This window comes from Taeniopygia guttata, chromosome 10, assembly GCF_048771995.1.
Source record: "Taeniopygia guttata chromosome 10, bTaeGut7.mat, whole genome shotgun sequence".
NCBI lineage: Eukaryota > Metazoa > Chordata > Aves > Passeriformes > Estrildidae > Taeniopygia > Taeniopygia guttata.
In genome coordinates this window covers 2681397-2703522 of record NC_133035.1, presented here as the reverse complement: position 1 = coordinate 2703522, position 22126 = coordinate 2681397, and the positions used below count along the sequence as shown (strand labels likewise).

The window sequence follows — 22126 nt, the reverse complement described above, 5'->3', positions numbered from 1 at the left end:
AGTCAGCCCGGGGTTAAAAAATTAGGGAAAAGTGAAAATTCCAAGGTTTTTTTCCCGCCTGGATGCACTTCCGGAGTGGGGGATCCGCTCGGCGAGAGAAGTCTTGGAGCGAATCCCGCGGAACTGCAGCAGAATTCCTGCGGAGGAGGAGGAGGGAGAGGGATGAAGGCTTGGAAAAGGGGGAGAAGGAAAAAGGGGAGGAGGAGGAGGAGGAGGAGGAAGGCTTGGAAAAGGAGAAGGAGGAGGAGAAGGAAAAAGAGGAGGAGGAGGGAAAGGAGGGAGTGGGAGGAAGGTTTGGAAAAGGGGGAGAAGGAGAAGGAGGGACAGGAGGAGGAAAAAGAGGAGGAGGAGGCGGGGTCGGAGGAGGAGGAGGAGAAGGGAGGAAGGCTTGGAAAAGGAGGAGAAGGAAAAGGAGGAGGAGGAGAAGGAGAAAGAGGAGGAGGTGGAGGAGGAGGAGGAAAAAGAGGAGGAGGAGGAAAAAGAGGAGGAGGAAAAAGAGGAGGAGGAGGAAAAAGAGGAGGAGGAGAAGGAAAAGGAGGAGGAGGAGAGGAGGAGGAAGAGGAGGGAGGAAGGCTTGGAAAAGGAGGAGAAGGGAAAAGAGGAGAAAGAAGCGGAGAAGGAGGAAAAGGAGGAGGGGAAAAAAGGAAAAAGAGGAGGAGGAGGAGGAGGAGGAGGAGGAAAAGGAGGCGGCGGAGGCGCTGCCGGCCCCGCGCTCCGAGCGGGACGGGCCCGAGCGGCGCTCGGCGGTGCCACCAGCGGTGTCACCAGCGGTGCCACCGGCCGGGGACCGATGGCGGCGGGGCTGTGGCGGCGAGGGGCGCTCTGGGCCGCGCTGCTGCTGCTGGCGGCGGCGCAGGAGCCGTGGCGGCAGCTGATCCAGTGGGAGAACAACGGGCGGCTCTACAGCCTCCTCAACAGCGGCGCCGAGTTCGTGCCCGCCGGGCAGGAGCGGCCCGCGGGCAGCCGCCTGTGGCTGGCGGGGACAGCGGGGACAGCGGGGACAGCGGGGACAGCGGGGACAGCGGGGACGGGCGGCAGCGTCCGCCGCCAGGCGCCCGCCTCGGGGACAGTGCGGGGACAAGCGCGACATCCCTTCGGGTTCGGCCAGGTGCCGCCCAACTGGCGGGACGGGCCGCTGGGCGACGGCGCGGGGGGACAGCGGCGACAAGCGGGGCGCGGGCGACAGGCGGGCGCGACAGCCTCGGGGGTGGCGGTGTCGTCGTTCGCCTTCGCCTCGGCGGGACAGCCGCCCTTTGTCGCCGCGGGGGTGGCGGGACAGCCGCCCTTTGTCGCCGCGGGGGTGGCACCGCACGGGGAGCGCCCCGAGGGTGTCCCCGCGTCGCGGAGCGCGGTGGCGGCGGGGACAGGGATGGGGACAGGGATGGGGACAGAAATGGGGACAAGATTGGGGACAGGGATGGGGACAGAAATGGGGACACGAATAGGGACACCTATGGGGACAGGGATGGGGGCACCAATGGGGACAGGGATGGGGACAGAAATAGGGACAAGAATAGGGGCACCTATGGGGACAGGGATGGGGACACCTATGGGGACAGGGATGGGAACACCTATGGGGACAGGGATGGGAACACCTATGGGGACAGAAATGGGGACGAGAATGGGGACACCGCTGGGGACAGGGACCGGGCTGGCGTTCCCGCTCCAGCCCCGCGCGCTTCCCGAGGATTTCGGGGAGGAGCCGCATCCCTACGGAGCCGCGGGAGTGCCGCTGGACCGCCGCTATTCCCACAGCCTGTACCACGACGCCGATGCCGATCCCAACCTGGGATCCATGGAAAATCTGGGATTTGGGGCGCAATTCCCGCCCCAGGAGGCGCAGCCGCCCTTCCGGGCGCCCGAATCTTTTGGGGTGCCTCATCCCGAGCCCTTCGTTCCCGAAATTCCACAGGCGGTGCCCGACAGCCAAGCCCGGCTCAGCGTGGGCAGCGTCTACAGGCCCAGCTTTGGGGCGCGAGGTGAGTTTGGGGGTTCCTTGGGATGGGCGGAATTCCCGGGATTCGCCAGAGGGGGTTTGGGAATGATGGGAATGGGGAGCAGGGCCTGGGACTGGGATGGGGCCGGGCCGTGTCCCAGGGCATCCCAAATTTTGGGATATGACTGTGCCGTGTCCAAGGTCATTCCTGGGGTCTGTCACAGGCAATCCCAAATTTTGGGATGGGGCTGTGCCATTCCCCATGTAATCCCAAATTTTGGGATGGGGCTGTGCCATCATTTTGGGATGGGGCTGTGCCATTTCCCAGGTAATCCCAAATTTTGGGATGGGGCTGTGCCATTTCCCTGGTAATCCCAAATTTTGGGATGGGGCTGTGCCATTTCCCAGGTAATCCCAAATTTTGGGATGTGGCTGTGCTGTGTCCCAGGGCACCCCAAATTTGTGGGATGAGGCCAGACCGTGTCCAAGGTCATTCCTGGGGTCTGTCACAGACAATCCCAAATTTTGGGACAGGGCTGTGCCATTTCCCAGGTAATCTCAAATTTTGGGATGGGGCTGTGCCATTTCCCAGGTAATCCCAAATTTTGGGATGGGGCTGTGCCATTTCCCAGGTAATCCCAAATTTTGGGATGGGGCTGTGCCATTTCCCAGGTAATCCCAAATTTTGGGATGGGGCTGTGCCATTTCCTAGGTAATCCCAAATTTTGGGATGGGGCTGTGCCATTTCCCAGGTAATCCCAAATTTTGGGACGGGGCTGTGCCATTTCCCAGGTAATCCCAAATTTTGGGACGGGGCTGTGCCATTTCCCAGGTAATCCCAAATTTGTGGGATGTTCCTGTGCCGTGGTTTGGGATCACAGCGGGATGGGACAGGGCTGGATCCTGATTATCCATGGGATATTTGGGATGGGACAGGGCTGGATCCCCTTTATCCCAGCCAGGACATGCTCCATTCCCGGATTTTTGGGAATGGATCTGTGCTCCAGTCACTCCGGGGTCACTCCGGGGTCACTCCGGGGTCACTCCGGGGTCACTCCGGGGTCATTCCCTCCCCATCCCAATGAAATCCCGTGGATTTGGGATGAGCTTTCCAAGAGTTTTCGAGCCCTTGGGAGCCGTTCCCAGCCCATCCCTCGGGAATCCCATCCCAGCCTGCGGCCGTGCCCTGCCCAGCCCCATCCCAGTTTTCTGGGAAAAGCCATCCCGGAGGATTTGGGGTTTTGGGAAGGGCCCTGCCCTACCCTGCACAGCCAGGGAGGGAACGCTGCGGGAAAAACTCGGGAAAGGGGATTTTTGGGATCGCAGGAGAACCTGGGAATGGGGTGTGGGGGGTGAAGGATGGGAGGAATTTGGGGACACCTTCAGGGAAAGCCGGAATTCCCGAGGCTCTGGAGGGACATTCAAGGACAGCTGCCCTGCCCATGACCCGGTAAAGATTCCGGCCAAATTCCCCGGGAAAAATTCCGGCCAAATTCCCCGGGAAAGATTCCGGCCAAATTCCCCTTTGGCAGCGTCCGTGTCCTTCCAGGATCCCGAGAGGTGCCGGTGGCTCCGCCAGGGAATTTGGGACACCCAAATTCCCAGAGCTTCCCGTTTTTCCTGGAGAAATTTCCTGGGAAATCCAGCCGATCCCGTGAAATTCCGGGTCACTCGCCGTGTTTTGGGAATGTTGTCACCTCTCTGTCACCTCTCTGTCACCTTCCGGGGATCCTAATTGGAGAAAACAATGGTTGGCGCCGGATTCGGCATTATTGTTAATTAATAATTATTAACAATTAATTCTGTGTCCAAAGCTCCTCGGGAGCCTCCTAATCCCGGCCGGATCTGGCAGGAATGTTCGGCATTCCGGGTTAATGAGGGAAGGAATCCGATCCCTCTGTTTTAGCGGGAATTAGCGGGGTTTCTGTGGGAATGGGGCCTGGGGAAATCTGGGAAGAGGCGCTGGGAAAATTCCAGGCCTGATCCAGAGGCGGGAGGGACGGGAGCAGCTCCAGGGGGTGGGAAAGGGAAGGGAAGGGAAGGGGGCTCCAGACCCCAAAAGTTTTCCCTGCCCAGATCCCAACCCTGATCCCATTTCCAGGGGGTTTCTTCATCCTGATCCCATCTCCAAAATCTTCCTGACCCCAATCCCGACCCCAATCCCATCTCCAGGGGTTCCTGATTCCAACCCTTACTTGGATCCCATCTCTGGGGGTTCCTCACCCCAATCCCAACCCCGATCCCATCTCAAGGGGCTTCCCAACCCCAGTCCTGACCCTGATCCCACTTCCTGGGGTTCCTCATCCCAATCCCAACCCCGATCCCACTTCCTGGGGTTCCTCATCCCAATCCTGACCCCGATCCCATCTCCAGGGGTTCCTCATCCCAATCCTGACCCCGATCCCATCTCCAGGGGTTCCTCATCCCAATCCTGACCCCGATCCCATCTCCAGGGGCTCCTCATCCCAATCCTGACCCCGATCCCATCTCCAGGGGTTCCTGATCCCAATCCCAACCCTGATCCCATCCCCAGTGGATCCCAACCCCGATCCCATTTCCAGGAGGGATTTCCCCCCTGGCCCCATGGATTGGGTCCCCCAGGTTTGGTTTTGGAAGGAAAATGGGATTTGGGAATTCCATGGAGCGCTGGGAACTTGGGTCCCACCAAGCGGGAGTTTGGTGTCAGCCCCGGAAGGGCCGGGAGGTGTTGGAATTCCCGGGAAAATCTCCCTTTGGTGGGGTAGGATTTGGGATTGGGGTGGTTCCAGGGGCTGGGAATCCCAGGATTCCGTGGGGATGGGATTAGGATTGGGATTGGGATTGTTGGGATGGGATTGATAGGCTTGGGATGGGATGGAATTGGGATTGGGATTGATGGGATTGGGATTGTGAATAGAATTGGAATTAGGATTGGGAATGGGATAGGATGGGAATAGAATTGGGATTAGGATTAGGATTGGAATTTATGGGATAAAACTGATGGAATGGGGTGGGATGAGATTGGAATTAGGATTGGGATTGATGGGATTGGGATTGTGAATGGAATTGGAATTAGGATTGGGAACAGGATTAGGAACAGGATTGATCGGATGAGATGGGATTGGGAATGGGATTGGGATTTGGATTGGGAACAGGATTGGGATGGGATTGATGGGATTGGGACTGTGAATGGAATTGGAATTAGGATTGGGATCGATGGGATTGGGATGGGGTTGTTGGGATTTGGATTGTGAATGGAATTGGGATTGGGATTGGAATTGTGAATGGAATTGGAATTAGGATTGGGAATGGGATTGGGATGGGATTGATGGGATGGAATTGGCATTGTGAATGGAATTGGAATTAGGATTGGGAACAGGATTGGGATGGGATTGACGGGATGGGAAGCCAGAATTCCCCTGGTATCTCCGGTCTCCCCATTCCCGTTCCCTCTGCTCCTGGCCTCTCCCACTTTTCCATGGGATTGTCCCTGTGGGATTGTCCCACTGATCCCGACACCTGCACAAACAGGGCCCGTGATCCCGATTTTCCCCGGGAACAGACGGAAATCTCCTCTGGCAGCTCCCGGGGCGGCCGCGGGGCCGGGCGGGAAACCCAAAACCCTTTTCCCACTGGGTTTGTCCTGATCCAGGGCCGCTTTTCCCTGGATTTTTGGGAAGCCTCAGCAAAACCCCCCAGAATCTGGGGTGGGACTGGGACAATTCCAGAGGTGGGAATCCTGATATCCCGTGAATTCCAGAGGTTTGACCCCAAAAAGTAGGCGTGAGATCCTATAAAAACAACGGGGCCATCCCAGGGCAGAATCCAGCGGGAAAGGGGAAAATCCAAATCCCATAAAACTCCCCGTTGGTCGGGGAGTCGGATTTCGCTCCGGAGCTTCCAAGAATTCCTTGGAATAAACAACAGCAGGGAGGGAAAAAAAATCTGAAAGGATGGAAAACTTTTCCTTGGCCAGCCCGGGGTGGTTTTCCATGGGGTTTTTTTTGGTTTTTTTTTGTTAGGAATTTTTTTAAGGGATGGGGGAGAAGTTTTTTCCAAGCTCTCCCGGCTTTTATTTTTTGGGTCCCCCTGGGAATTACATCAGCGGGAATGGGGCAGGAAATGAGCTCCAAAGGAATGACGTGATCCCTCCCGGGAAGGCAGGCCCAGAAACAAGGAGGCATTGTTCTCCTTCCCAGGGAAAAACGGGGAAAAATGGGGAAAAACGGGGGGAAAATGGAGAAAAAATGGGGGAAAACGGGGGGGAAATGGGGAAAAGCAAGGAAAAATTGGGGAAATAGGGAAAAATAGGCAAAAATTGGGAAAAAATGGGGGGCAAATGGGGGGAAATGGGGAAAATTGGGGGAAACAGGGAAAATGGGGGGGAAGGGGAAAAACAGGGGAAAATAGGGGAAAATGGGGGAGGGAAGGGGGGAGAATGGGGGAAAAATGGGGATAAAAGAGATAAAACAAAGATAAAACAGAGAAAACCAGGGAAAACCAGGGAAAAAATGGGGAAAAACAGGGGAAAATGGGAAAAATGGGAGAGAAGGGGGAAAAACAGGAGGAAATGGGAAAAAGAGGGAAAAACTGGGAAAACCAGGGGAAAATGGGAAAAATGGGAGACAAGGGGGAAAAACAGGAGGAAATGGGAAAAACAGGGAAAAACATGGGGAGAAATTGGAAAAAATGGGGAAAATTTGGAAGAAATGGGGGAAATTGGGTGGAAAATGGGGAAAACCAGGGAAAAACGTGTCTCCAGTAACTGCGCTCAGGGATGTCCCTGTCCCCAGTCCCAGGGATGTCCCTGTCCTCAATCCCTGTTCCCAATGATGTCCCCAGGGATGTCCCTGTTTTCCGGGATCTGATCCTGGATGTCCCCAGACCCTGTCCCAATCCCTGTTCCTAATCCCGATCCCGTTTCCCGCAGTTCTCCCAGACCTGAACCCGGAATTCCACAGTCCTGATCCTGATCCCGTTTTCCAGCAACTCTCCCAGATCTGATCCTGATTTCCCCAATCCTGATCCCGTTTCCCTCAGGTCTCCTGGATCTCATCCTTATTTCCCCGATCCCAATCCCGTTTCCCAGCAGTTCTCCCTGACCTGACCCTGGATTTCCCAATTCTGATCTGGTTCCCGTTTCCCGCAGGTCTCCCGGATCTGATCCCGATTTCCCCAATCCCAATCCTGTTTCCCAGCAGTTCTCCCTGACCTGACCCTGGATTTCCCCAATTCTGATCTGGTTCCCGTTTCCCGCAGGTCTCCCGGATCTGATCCCGGTTTCCCCAATCCCAATCTTGTTTCCCAGCAGCTCTCTCTGACCTGATCCCAGATTTCCCTGATCCCGATCCTGTTCTCTGGCAGCTCTCTCAGATCTGATCCCGATTTCCCCAATCCCAATCCCAATCCTGTTTCCTGGCAGATCTCCCAGATCTGATCCCGATTTCCCCAATCCCCATCCCATTTCCCAGCAGCTCTCCCAGATCTGATCCTGATTTCCCCAATCCCAATCCCAATCCTGTTTCCCAGCAGCTCTCCTGGATCTGATCCCGGAATTCCCCTATCCCCATCCCATTTCCCGTCAGGTCTCCCAGATCTGATCCCGATTTCCCCAATCCCGATCCCAATCCCAATCCCAATCACAATCACAATCACAATCACAATCACAATCCTGTTTCCTGGCAGATCTCCAGGACCTGATCCTGATTTCCCCAATCCCGTTTCCCAGCAGCTCTCCTGGATCTGATCCTGGAATTCCCCTATCCCCATCCCATTTCCCATCAGGTCTCCCAGATCTGATCCCGATTTCCCCAATCCCGATCCCGATCCCGTTTCCCGCAGGTCTCCCGGATCTGGTGCCGGACCCCAGCTACGTGCAGGCCTCGACGTACGTGCAGAGAGCGCATCTGTACGCGCTGCGCTGCGCCGCCGAGGAGCGCTGCCTCGCCAGGTACAGGGACATGGGATTTGGGATATGGGATTTGGGATTTGGGATTTGGGATTTGGGATTTGGGGTTTGGGATATGGGATTTGGGATTTGGGATATGGGATTTGGGATTTGGGATTTGGGATTTGGGGTTTGGGATTTGGATAGGGGATTTGGGATCATCTGTACGCGCTGCGCTGCGCCGCCGAGGAGCGCTGCCTCGCCAGGTGGGACATACGGGATTTGGGATTTGGGATATGGGATTTGGGATATGGGATTTGGGGATATGGGATTTGGGATTTGGGATTTGGGATTTGGGATTTGGGATTTGGGATTTGGGATCATCTGTACGCGCTGCGCTGCGCCGCCGAGGAGCGCTGCCTCGCCAGGTACAGGGACACGGGATTTGGGATTTGGGATATGGAATATATGATATGGGATATGGGGTATGGGATATGGGGTGTGGGATATGGGATACGGGATATGGGATATGGGATATGGGATATGGGATATGGGATACGGGATATGGGATATGGGATACGGGATATGGGATATGGGATATGGGATACGGGATATGGGATATGGGATATGGGATATGGGATACAGGATATGTGGTATGGGATATGGGATATGGGATATGGGGTATAGGATATGGGATATGGGGTGTGGGATATGCGGTATGGGATATGGGATATGGGGTATGGGATATGGAATATGGGATATGGGATATGGGATTTAGGATTTGGGATATGGGATATGGGATATGGGATATGGGATATGGGATATGGGATTTGGGATATGGGATAGGGGGTATGGGATATGGGATATGGGGTGTGGGATATGCGGTATGGGATATGGGATATGGGGTATGGGATATGGAATATGGGATATGGGATATGGGATTTAGGATTTGGGATATGGGATATGGGATATGGGATATGGGATATGGGATATGGGATTTGGGATATGGGATAGGGGGTGTGGGATACAGGATACAGGACATGGGATCTGGGATATAGGAACAGGACACGGGATATGGGAATGGGAAATGGGATCCTGGGAATGGTAAATGGGATCCTGGGAATGGGACACAGGATCCAGGAATGGGAAATGCGATATGGGAATGGGACATGGGATACAGGAATGGGACATGGGACATGGGATCCTGGGAATTGTAAATGGGATCCAGGAATGAGAAACGGGATACGGGAATGGGAGAGACGGGATTTTGGGAATGGGAAACAGGATCCTGGGAATCAGGGAGAGAAAATTCTTGGGAATGGAAGAGAGAGGATTCCTGGAAATGAGAGAGAAAATTCCTGGGAATGGGGGAGGGAGAATTCCTGGGAATGGGGGAGGGAGAATTCCTGGGAATGGGGGAGGGAGAATTCCTGGGAATGGGAGCGCTCTGGGGTTGGGGGGATGTGGGGAGAAAAGGGGGGAAGGAGAGGGGAAAGGGGAGATGGGGAAATTTTGGGAAGGAGGGGATGGGGGGAGAGAGGGAAGGGGAAAGGAAAAGGAATGAGGAAAAAGGGGAAAGGGAAAAGGAAAAAAGGGAAAGGGAACAGGGAAGTGAAGGGTGGAGGAGAGGGAATGGGGAAGGGAAAGGGGGAAAAGGGGAAGAGGGAAAAAAGGGGGGGAGGGGGGAAGAAAAAAGGGGAAAAAAGGGAAAAAAGGGGAAATAAAAGGGAGAAGGGATAAAAATTAAGGGGGAAAGGGGGGAAAATGAAGGGGAAAGAGGGAAAATGAAGGGGAAAAGGGAAAAGGGAAAAGGGAAAAGGGAAAAGGGAAAAGGGAAAAGGGAAAAGGGAAAAGGGAAAAGGGAAAAGGGAAAAGGGAAAAGGGAAAAGGGAAAAGGGAAAAGGGAAAAGGGAAAAGGGAAAAGGGAAGGGAAGGGAAGGGAAGGGAAGGGAAGGGAAGGGAAGGGAAGGGAAGGGAAGGGAAGGGAAGGGAAGGGAAGGGAAATATGGGAAAGGAAAATATGGGAAAGGAAAAGGAAAAGGAACATATGGAAACAAAAAAGGAAAAGGAAAAGGAAAAGGAAAAGGAAAAGGAAAAGGAAAAGGAAAAGGAAAAGGAAAAGGAAAAGGAAAAGGAAAAGGAAAAGGAAAAGGAAAAGGAAAAGGAAAAGGAAAAGGAAAAGGAAAAGGAAAAGGAAAAGGAAAAGGAAAAGGAAAAGGCTCTGGGACCCAGCCCGCACTTTCCCCTCTCCATCCCTTCCTTTCCCATGGGAGGAACTTCCCTGGGAAATGAATTCCTCCCGAAGGGCGGGGCCAGCGGCAGTGCCACCAGTGCCACCAGTGCCAGCGGTGGCAGCGGTGGCAGCTGTCCCCGTCCCTGTCCCCAGCACGGCGTACGCGGCCGAGGCCACCGACTACGACGTGCGGGTGCTGCTGCGCTTCCCGCAGCGCGTCAAGAACCAGGGCACGGCCGACTTCCTGCCCAGCCAGCCCCGCCACCGCTGGCAGTGGCACAGCTGCCACCAGTGAGTGTCCCCAGGGTCCCCAGACTGTCCCCCCCCTCTGGGGACACCTCTGGGTGGCGTTTCAGTGCCATTTCCCCATTTGGTGGCTTCGTTTTGGGGTCTTCATAAAGGGGAATTGGCCTTCAGCTCTTTGTCCCCAAAACTACCATCCATGATGGTGACAGTGTCACCACTGCCACCTATGAGTGTCCCCAACCTCAATCCAACCCTTGGTGGCAGCTCCAAGGGCTTTGGTGGCAGTTTGGTGACATTTCCCCGTTTGGTGGCTTCACTTTGGGGTCTTCATAAAGGGGAAATGTCCTTCAGCTCTTTGTCCCCAAAGCCACCGTCCATGATGGTGGCAGTGTCACCGCTGCCACCTATGAGTGTCCCCAGGTGTCCCCAGCCCTGGGTGGCAGCTCCAAGGGCGCTGGTGGCAGTTTGGTGACATTTCCCCGTTTGGTGGCTTCACTTTGGTGTCTTCATAAAGGGGAATTGTCCTTCAGCTCTTTGTCCCCAAAGCCACCATCCGTGATGGTGGCAGTGGTGACTGCCACCTAGGAGTGTCCCCAGGTGTCCCCAACCTCAATCCAACCCTGGGTGGCAGCTCCAAGGGCTTTGGTGGCAGTTTGGTGACATTTCCCCGTTTGGTGGCTTCGTTTTGGGGTCTTCATAAAGGGGAATTGTCCTTTAACTCTTTGTCCCCAAAGTCACCATCCGTGATGGTGGCAGTGTCACCACTGCCACCTATGAGTGTCCCCAGGTGTCCCCAACCTCAGCCCGGCCCCTGGTGGCAGCTCCAAGTGGCATTTCAGTGTCACTTGGTGGCTTTGATTTAGGACCTTGGTGTCACCTTCATTGGGCTTTTTGTCCCCAAAGCCACTGTGATGGTGGCAGTGGCACCGCTGTCACCCGGGAGTGTCCCCAGCCTTGTCCCTTTGCCAAGCCCCTCTGGTGACAGTTCCGAGGCGTTTCCGTGGAATTTCGCCTTTTTATGTCACTTTTGGGGTTTTGTTGGGGCTGCTGTCACCTTCCTTGTCCCCAAAGCCACCGCGCCCCGCAGTCGATGTCCCCTGTGCCACGGTGACTGTCCCCAGGGCAGGAGCTGCCACCTGCTGTGTCCCAGCACTGATGTCCCCTCCCTGCCCACACAGCCCCTAAGGGGTGGGGACGTCCCCATTGGGACACAGCCTGAGTGTCCCTTGGGTGTCCCCTGGGTGTCCCCTGGGTGTCCCCTGGGTGTCCCCTGAGTGTCCCTTGGGTGTCCCCTGAGTGTCCCCTGAGTGTCCCCTTGAATGTCCCCTGAGTTTCTCCTGAGTGTCCCCTGAGTGTCCCCATCATTGTCCCCTGAGTGTCTCCTGAGTGTCCCTTGATTGTCCCGATTGTCCTCTGAATGTCCCCAAAGTGTCCCCATGGTGTCCCCACTGTCCCCAGCCTGTCCCCACGGTGTCCCCACGGTGTCCCCTGAGTGTCCCCAGAAATTCCTCTGCTTGTCCCCTGGCTGTCCCCATGACTGTCCCCCTGTTATCCCCTGAGTGTCCCCTCACTGTCCCCTTGAGTGTCCCCTGACTGTCCCTGATTGTCCTCTGAATGTCCCAAAAGTGTCCCCATGGTGTCCCCACTGTTCCCAGCCTGTCCCTATGGTGTCCCCTGGTGTCCTGTGGTGTCCCCATGGTGCCCCGATTGTCCCCTGGTGTCCCTAGGCACTACCACAGCATGGCGGAGTTCAGTCACTGTGACCTGCTGGATGTCACCTGAGTGTCCCCTTGAATGTCCCCTGAGTGTCCCTTGATTGTCCCAATTGTCCTCTGAATGTCCCCAAAGTGTCCCCAGAGTGTCGCCCTGGTGTCCCCAAGGTGTCCTCACTGTCCCCAGTCCATCGCCAGCCTATCTCCCTGGTGTCCCCACGGTGTCCCCACGGTGTCCCCACAATGTCCCCATGCTGTCCCATGGTGTCCCCATGGTGTCCCCACGGTGTCCCCACGGTGTCCCCAGGCACTACCACAGCATGGCGGAGTTCAGCCACTACGACCTGCTGGATGTCACCTCGGGCCGGCGGGTGGCCGAGGGACACAAGGCCAGCTTCTGCCTGGAGGACACCACCTGCGACTTCGGCCACCTCAAGCGCTATGCCTGCACCGCCCACACCCAGGTGACACCTGGGGACAATGACCTTTGTCACTTCTGTCACTTTTAGTCCCCTTTTGTCCCTTTATTTTGTCCCTTTCTGTACCTTTCTCTCTCTTTTTGTCCCTTTTTGTCATTTTTTGCCCATTTCTGTCCCTTTTTGTCCCTTTTGTCCCCATTTGTGGCACTACACCTGCACCGCCCACACCCAGGTGACACGTGGGGACGATGGCCTTTGTCACTTCTGTCACTTTTAGTCCCCTTTTGTCCCTTTTTCTCCCTTTTTGTCCCTTTTTTCCTCCCCTTCTGTCTCTTTTCGTCCCTTTTGTCACTTTTTGTCCATTTCTGTCCCTTTTTGTCCCTTTTGTCCCCATTTGTGGCACTGCACCTGCACCGCCCACACCCAGGTGACACCGGGGGACGATGGCCTTTGTCACTTCTGTCACTTGGCTGTTACAACACCCAAGGGGTCCCTTTTGATCCATTTTTGGATTTTTTTCCCCATTTCCCACCCTTTTTTTCTCCCTTTCCCCCCATTTTTAAAATTTTCCCATTTTTGCCCAATTTCCCCCATTTCTCACCCCATTCCCAGGGTCTCTCCTGGGCTGTTACATCACCCAAGGCGTCGCTTTCCCCCCATTTTTCTTCTATATTTTCCCATTTTTCCACTATTTTTAAAGGTTTTTTCCCGTTTTCACCTTTTTTTAAAAATTTCCCCCATTTTTGCCCAATTTCACCATTTCTCACCCCATTTTCAGGGTCTCAGCCCAGGCTGTTACATCACCCGAGGGGTCCCTTTTCCCCCCATTTTTCTCCTATATTTTCCCCTTTTTCCCCCTTTTCCCCCCCATTTTCCCCCTTTTCCCCCATTTTTGCCCAATTTCCCCATTTTTGCCCAATTTCCCCGTTTCTCACCCCAATCCAGGGGCTCTCCCCGGGCTGTTACGACACGTACAACGCCGACATCGACTGCCAGTGGATCGACATCACCGACGTCCCCCCGGGGAACTACATCCTCAAGGTGGGGACATCGGGGACATCGGGGACATCGGGGACATTGGGGACATCGGGGACATTTGGGACATCGGGGACATTGGGGACATTGGGGACATTGGGGACACTGGGGACAATTGGGGACATTGGTGTGATTGGAGACATTGGGGACACTGGGGGGATTGAGGACATTTGGTGGGATTGGGGACATTGGGGACACTGAGGACATTGGGGTGATTTGGGACATTTGGGGACATTTGGGACATTGGGGGATTGGGGACATTGGGGGCAGAGGGGACACTGGGGACATTGGGGACATTGGGGGGATTGGGGACATTGTGGACCCTGGGGACATTGGGGACATTTGGGGACTTTGGAGGCAGAGGGGACATTGGGGGAATGGGGACATTGTGGACACTGGAGACATTGGGGACAATTGGGGACAATTGGGGAAATTGGGGACATTGGGGAAAACTGGGGACATTGGGGACACTGGGGACATTGGGGACATTTGGGGGATTGGAGACATTGGGGACATTGGGGACATTGGGGATATTTGGGGACACTGGGGACATTTGGGACAATGGGGGATTGGGGACATTTGGGACACTGGGGACACTGGGGACATTGGGGACATTGGGTGGACTGGGGGCACTGAAGACATTGGGGACATTGGGGACATTGGGGACATTGGGACATTGGGGAATTGGGGACATTTGGGACATTGGGGACTTTGTGGGGATTCGAACATTTGGGGACATTTGGGGACATTTTGGGGTGGCCAATCCCGTTCCGGGTTTTCCCACCCGGCTGTTTTTTCCAGGGGATTTTCCATCTTTTTTTCCCATTTCCTTCTGTGCTTTTGGGATTTTGGGCTTTTTTTATTCTTATTTTTTGGGATTTTTTCCTCCTGATTTTCGCTGTTGTCTTGATTTTTTTGGGATATTTTGTTTCTTTTTTGGGTTTTTTCCCCTCTGATTTTCCCATTTCTCCTCTTAATTTTTGGGATTTTTTTGTTCAATTTTTTTGGGTCTGCCCGCCTAATTTCCCATTTCCCAGTTGATTTTTTGGGAATATTTTTTAGAATTTTTCCCCCCTGATTTTCCCATTTCCCTGTTAACTTTTGGGATTTTTTTTGTTTAATTTTTGGGGATTTTTTTCCCCCTGATTTTCCCTTTTTCCCTCTTGATTTTTGGGATTTTTTGGGCTTCCCCCCCCCCCCCTTGATTTTCCCTTTTCCTGGTTTATTTTTTGGGATATTTTGTTTATTTTTTGGGATTTCCCCCCCCCCCCCCGCCCACTGATTTTCCCATTTCCCCTCTTGATTTTTGGGATTTTTTTGTTTAATTTTTTGGGATTTTTTTTCCCATTTCCTCTCTTGATTTTTGGGATTTTTTTGTTTAATTTTTTGGGATTTTTTTCCATTTCCCTCTTGATTTTTGGGATTTTTTGGGCTTCCCCCTCCCCCCCCTTGATTTTCCCTTTTCCTGGTTTATTTTTTGGGATATTTTGTTTATTTTTTGGGATTCCCCCCCCCCCCCCACACACTTATTTTCCCATTTCCCCTCTTGATTTTTGGAATTTTTTTGTTTAATTTTTGGGGATTTTTTTCCCCCCTGATTTTCCCATTTTCCCTCTTGATTTTTGGGATTTTATGTATAATTTTTCGGGATTTTTTCCCATTTCCCTCTTGACTTTTGGGATTTTTTGGGGGATTTTTGTCCCTGCTGATTTTTTGGGATTTTTCCTTTTCGGGGCTCCCCAGGTGCAGGTGAACCCCAAATATTTGGTGCTGGAGTCGGATTTCACCAACAACGTCGTGCGCTGCCACATCCACTACAGCGGGCGCTTCGCCACCGCCTCCAACTGCCGCATCGCCCAGTACGGCCCCAAAACCACCCCAAAACCACCCCAACATGGCCCCAACCCCAAAAAAACCTGATCCTAAAATCTCTGATCCTAAAATCCCTGAGCCTAAAAAACCCCGACCCCAAAACCACCCCAACATGGCCCCAAAATGGCCCCGACCCCAAAAATCCCTGATCCTAAAATCCCTGATCCTAAAATCCCTGATCCTAAAATCCCTGATCCTAAAAAACCCCCACCCCAAAACGGCCCCTAAACGGCCCCAACCCCAAAACCAACCTGATCCCAAAATCCCTGGTCTCAAAATCCCTGATCCTAAAAAATCCCAACCCCAAAATGGCCCCAAAACTGCCCCAAAATGGCCCTGACCCCAAAAATCCCTGATCCCAAAATCTCTCATTCTAAAATCCCTGAGCCCAAAAGATCCCTGATCCTAAACCAGCCCTGACCCCAAAACAGCCACAACCCTAAAAATAACTGATCCCAAAATGGCCCTGATCCTAAAATCCCTGATCCTAAAATCCCTGATCCTAAAATCCCTGATCCTAAACAACCCTGACCCCAAAACAGCCACAAAACCACCTCAAAATAGCCCCAACCCTAAAAATTCCTGATCCCAAAATCCCTGATCCTAAAAAACCCCGACCCCAAAACGGCCCCAAAACAGCCCCAAAATGGCCCCAAAACTGCCCCAAAACAGCCCCAAAACCACCCCAAAACGACCCCAAAGCGGCCCCAAAACAGCCCCAACTCCAAAAATCCCTGATCCCAAAATCTCTGATCCTAAAATCCCTGATCCTAAAATCCCTGATCCCAAAACAGCCCTGATCCTAAAAAACCTCGACCCAAAACCACCCCAAAATGGCCCCAAAAGCATCCCAAAATGGCCCCGACCCTAAAAATCCCTGATCCTAAAAAACCCCGACCCCAAAACGGCCCAAAATGGCCCTGACCCCAAAAATCCCTGATCCCAAAATCTCTCATTCTAAAATCCTTGAGCCCAAAAGATCCCTGATCCTAAAACAGCCCTGACCCCAAAACTGACCCCAAAACCACCCCAAAACCACCCCAAAATGGCCCAACCCAAAAATCCCTGATCCTAAAATCCCTGATCCTAAAATCCCTGAGCCTAAAACAGCCCTGACCCCAAAACGGCCCAACCCTAAAAATCCCCGATCCCAAAATGCCCTGATCCTAAAATCCTTGAGCCCTAAACAGCCCTGATCCTAAAATCCCTGATCCTAAAACAGCCCTGACCCCAAAACAGCCCCAACCCTAAAAATCCCTGATCCAAAATGACCTTGATCCAAAAATCCCTGAGCCCTAAACAGCTCTGATCCTAAAAAACCTCGACCCCAAAACCACCACAAAATGGCCCCAAAAGCACCCCAAAATGGCCCCGACCCTAAAAATCCCTGATCCTAAAAAACCCCGACCCCCAAAACGGCCCCAAAATGGCCCTGACCCCAAAAATCCCTGATCCAAAATCTCTCATTCTAAAATCCTTGAGCCCAAAAGATCCCTGATCCTAAAACAGCCCTGACCCCAAAACTGACCCCAAAACCACCCCAAAACCACCCCAAAATGGCCCCAACCCCCAAAAATCCCTGATCCTAAAATCCCTGATCCTAAAATCCCTGAGCCTAAAACAGCCCTGACCCCAAAACGGCCCCAACCCTAAAAATCCCCGATCCCAAAATGGCCCTGATCCTAAAATCCTTGAGCCCTAAACAGCCCTGATCCTAAAATCCCTGATCCTAAACAGCCCTGACCCCAAAACAGCCCCAACCCTAAAAATCCCTGATCCCAAAATGACTTGATCCAAAAATCCCTGAGCCCTAAACAGCTCTGATCCTAAAAAACCTCGACCCCAAAACCACCCCAAAATGGCCCCAAAAGCACCCCAAAATGGCCCCGACCCTAAAAATCCCTGATCCTAAAAAACCCCGACCCCAAAAACGGACCCAAAACGGCCCCAACCCCAAAGCAGACCTGATCCCAAAATCCCTGGTCTCAAAATCCCTGATCCTAAAAAACCCTGACCCCAAAACGGCCCAAAACCGCCCCAAAATGGCCCTGACCCCAAAAATCCCTGATCCCAAAATCTCTCATTCTAAAATCCCTGAGCCCAAAAGATCCCTGATCCTAAAACAGCCCTGACCCCAAAACAGCCACAACCTAAAAATCCCCGATCCCAAAATGGCCCCTGATCCTAAAATCCCTGAGCCCTAAACAGCCCTGATCCTAAAATCCCTGGTCCTAAAATCCCTAATCCTAAAATCCCTGATTCTAAACAATCCTGACCCCAAAACAGTCACAAAACCACCCCAAAATAGCGCCAACCCTAAAAATCTCTGATCCCCAAATCCTTGATCCTAAAAAACCCCGACCCCAAAACGGCCCCAAAACCTCCCCAAAATGGCCCAAAACTGCCCCAAAACCACCCCAAAACAGCCAAAAAAACCAACCCCAAAATGACCCCAAAGCAGCCCCAAAACAGCCCCAACTCCAAAAATCCCTGATCCCAAAATCTCAGATCCCAAAACCTCTGATCCTAAAATCCCTGATCCTAAACAGCCCTGACCCCAAAACAGCCCCAAAACCACCCCAAAATAGCCCCCAAACCACCCCAAAATAGCGCCAACCCTAAAAAATCCCTGATCCCCAAATCCCTGATCCTAAAAAACCCCGACCCCAAAACGGCCCCAAAACGGCCCCAAAACGGCCCCAACCCCAAAACAGACCTGATCCCAAAATCCCTGGTCCTAAAATCCCTGATCCTAAAAAACCTTGACCCAAAATGGCCCCAAAACGGCCCCAAAACTGCCCCAAAATGGCCCCAACCCCAAAATCCCTGATCCCAAAATCTCTCATTCTAAAATCCCTGAGCCAAAAGATCCCTGATCCTAAACCAGCCCTGACCCCAAAACAGCCACAACCCTAAAAATCCCCGATCCCAAAATGGCCCTGATCCTAAAATCCCTGAGCCCTAAACAGCCCTGATCCTAAAATCCCCTGATCCTAAAATCCCTAATCCTAAAATCCTGATCCTAAACAACCCCGACCCCAAAACAGCGACAAAACCACCCCAAAATAGCCCCAAACCTAAAATCCCGGATCCCAAAATCCCTGATCCTAAAAAACCCCAACGCCAAAACGGCCCCTAAACGGCCCCAACCCCAAAACAGACCTGATCCCAAAATCCCTGGTCCTAAAATCCCTGATCCTAAAAAACCTTGACCCCAAAACGGCCCCAAAACTGCCCCAAAATGGCCCCGACCCTAAAAACCCCTGATCCCAAAATCCCTGATCCTAAAAAACCTCGACCCCAAAACCGCCCCAAAATGGCCCCAAAATGGCCCCAAAAGCACCCAAAATGGCCCCGACCCTAAAAAATCCCTGATCCCAAAATCCCTGATCCTAAAATCCTTGACCCCAAAACAGCCCTGATCCTAAAAAACCCCGACCCCAAAACGGCCCCAAAACCGCCCCAAAACGGCCCCAAAACCGCCCCAAAACGGCCCCAAACCACCCCAAAAGAGCCCTGGCCCCAAAAATCCCTGATCCAAAACCCTGATCCCCAAAAAACCCATTGTTCCAGTTTCCCAACTTTCCCCTTTTTCCTCTCTTTCCCCGTTTTTTCCCTGCTTTTTCCCCCAAATTTCTCCTTTTCCCCCCAATTTTCCATTTTTCCCCAACTTTTCCCTTTTGTCCCAAATTTTCCCACTTTTTCCTGCTTTTTTCCCACTTTTTCCACTTTTTCCTGCTTTTTTCCCACTTTTTTTCCTTTTTTTCTGGGGCTGTTTTTGGTGGTGGAGGTCAGGGAAAAAAATCAGGATTTGGGGTTTTCCAAATTTCCCACAGTATTTTCTGGGATTTGGGGTGGGATTTGGGATTTTTCCCATTTCCCACAGATTTTTCTGGAATTTGGAGCAGGATTTGGGATTTTCCCCATTTCCATGGAATTTTCTGGGATTTGGGGTGGGATTTGGGATTTTTCCCATTTCCCACAGTTTTTCTGGAATTTGGAGCAGTAATTGGGATTTTCCCCATTTCCCATGGAATTTTCTGGGATTTGGGGTGGGATTTGGGATTTTCCCCATTTCCCATGGAATTTTCTGGGATTTGGGGTGGGATTTGGGATTTTTTCCCATTTCCCACAGATTTTTCTGGAATTTGGAGCAGTAATTGGGATTTTCCCCATTTCCCATGGAATTTTCTGGGATTTGGGGTGGGATTTGGGCTTTTCCCCATTTCCCATGGAATTTTCTGGGATTTGGGGCAGGAATTGGGACTTTGCTCCTTTTCCAAGGGATTTCCTGGGATTTGCCCATTTGGGTTGGTTTTTTCTTCCTTTTCCACAGAATTTTATGGGATTTGGGATTTCCCTCCTTTCCCATGGAATTTTTTGGATTTGGGGCAGGAATTGGGATTTTCCCCATTTCCCACGGATTTTTGGGATTTTCCCGCAGATCCTGATGGCAGCTGGACCCCAGACACGTCGCCCGTCCCCTTTCCCGGGATGTTCCCGAGGTGGCTCCGCTGCGTTCCCAAAATTCCTTTTCCCAATAAAAAGCGGGGAGACCACGAGGACTCTTTGGAATCTTTTTTATCCCGAATTTCCCGTTTTTCCCGGTTTTTTCCCCCATTTCCCAACGGAATCCAAGACTGAATCAAAGCAGGAACCTCAAAATGCTCCAGAAAATCCTCGTGATCCTACAAATCCTCGGGGATTTTTGGGAACGTCCCCAAATTGGGGAAGGAAACAGCTCCGGGAATTTGGGGAGGGAAATCCCATAATTTTTTTTTTTAGGGAATTTTTCTGCTTTCCCGCCTTTAATAAAGCCGGAGAGAGCGGAAGTTGGGATTTGGGAATTTTTGGGCTGGGAATGGGGTCGGGAATGGGGACATTGGGATGGGATTGGGGACATTGGGATTGGGGACAGTGAGATGGGAATGGGGATGTTGGGAATGGGAATTGGGGACGTTGGGAATGGGGACATTGGGATGGATGGGGACATTGGGATTGGGGACAGTGAGATGGGAATGGGGATGTTGGGAATGGGATTGGGGACGTTGGGAATGGAGACACTGAGATGGGATTGGGGACATTGAGATGGGACTGGGGATAGTGGAATGGGAATAGGGACACTGGGATTGGGGACACTGGGATTGGGGACGTTGGGAATGGGGACATTGAGATGGGATTGGGGACATTGGGATTGGATTGGGGACATTGGGAATGGGAATAGGGACACTGGGATTGGGGACACTGGGACAGGATTTGGGACATTGGGATTGGGGACACTGGATTGGGATTGGGGACAGTGGGAATGGGATTGGGGACGTTGGGAATGGGGACATCAGGATGGGACTGCTGACAGTGGGACTGGGGACACTGGGATTGGGGACATTGGAATGGGGACATTGGGAATGGGAATAGGGACACTGGGACTGGGGACACTGGGACAGGATTTGGGACATTGGGGAATGGGACATTAGGATGGGAACACTGGGAATGGGGACAGTGGGAATGGGGACATTGGGAATGAGGACACTGGGACAGGAATGAGGACATTGGGAATGAGGACACTGGAGTGGGAATGGGGACATTAGGATTGGGGACACTGGGAATGGGGACACTGGGAATTTAGGGATTGGTGACATTGGGATGGGATTGGGGACACTGGGAATGGGGACACAGGGACAGGAATGGGGACATCGGAAATGGAGGCACTGAGAATGGAAATATAGGGATTGGGATGGGGACACTGGGATTGGGGACACTGGGATTGGGGACACTGGGATTGGGGACACTGGGAATGGATAGGGACATTGGGATGGGATTGGGGACACTGGGAATGGGACTGGGGACATTGGGAATGGGAAAGGAGACACTGGGATTGGGGACATTGGGAATAGGGACACGGGACGGGGAATGGGGACATTGGGATTGGGATTGGGGACGTTGGGATGGGATTGGGGACATTGGGATTGGGGACAGTGAGATGGGACTGGGGACATTGGGATTGGATTGGGGATATTGGGATTGGGGACACTGGGATTGGGGACATTGAGATGGGACTGGGGACAGTGGGAATGGGAATAGGGACACTGGGATTGGGGACACTGGGACAGGATTTGGGACATTGGGAATGGGGACATTAGGATGGGAACACTGGGAATGGGGACATTGGGAATGGGGACATTGGGAAATAGGGACATTGGGAATGGGGACACTGGGATGGGAATGGGGACATTAGGATTGGGGGACATTGGGAATGGGGACACAGGGACAGAAATGGGGACATCGGAAATGGAGGCACCAGGAATGGAAATATTGGGATTGGAATGGGGACACTGGGATTGGGGACACTGGGATTGGGGACACTGGGAATGGGACTGGGGACATTGGGAATGGGAAAGGAGACACTGGGATTGGAGACATTGGGAATAGGGACACTGGGACGGGAATGGGGACAGTGGGATGGAATGGGGACACTGGGATTGGGATTGGGGACATTAGGATGGGGACACTGGGAACTGGGATACTGGGAAGGGAATGGGGACAGTGGGAATGGGGACATTGGGATTGGGGACATCGGGATAGGGATGGGGACACTGGGACAGGACTGGGGACACTGGGACGGGACTGGGGACACTGGGACAGGACTGGGGACACTGGGACGGGACTGGTCACCCTCCCTGCCCCATTCCCGGGATACCCCCCAGAGTGACCCCTCGGACACCGCGGGTCCTTGTGGGATTTATTGGGATTTCCATCGGTCCTTGTGGGATTTATTGGGAATTCCATTGATCCTTGCAGAATTTATTG

The 22126-nt window shown here is 53.0% G+C and overlaps 1 protein-coding gene across 1 annotated transcript; it reads left to right on the top strand.

The window, feature by feature from the left end:
• Positions 1-790: 790 nt before the first annotated feature.
• On the top strand, positions 791-19878 carry LOXL1 (lysyl oxidase like 1). Its single transcript, XM_072934028.1, has 7 exons — positions 791-1979; positions 7757-7865; positions 10189-10326; positions 12301-12457; positions 13358-13453; positions 15191-15306; positions 19764-19878. The coding sequence occupies exons 1-7, from the start codon at positions 791-793 to the stop codon at positions 19768-19770; spliced, it is 1812 nt and encodes a 603-aa protein (XP_072790129.1). The 3' UTR covers positions 19771-19878.
• Positions 19879-22126: the final 2248 nt, after the last annotated feature.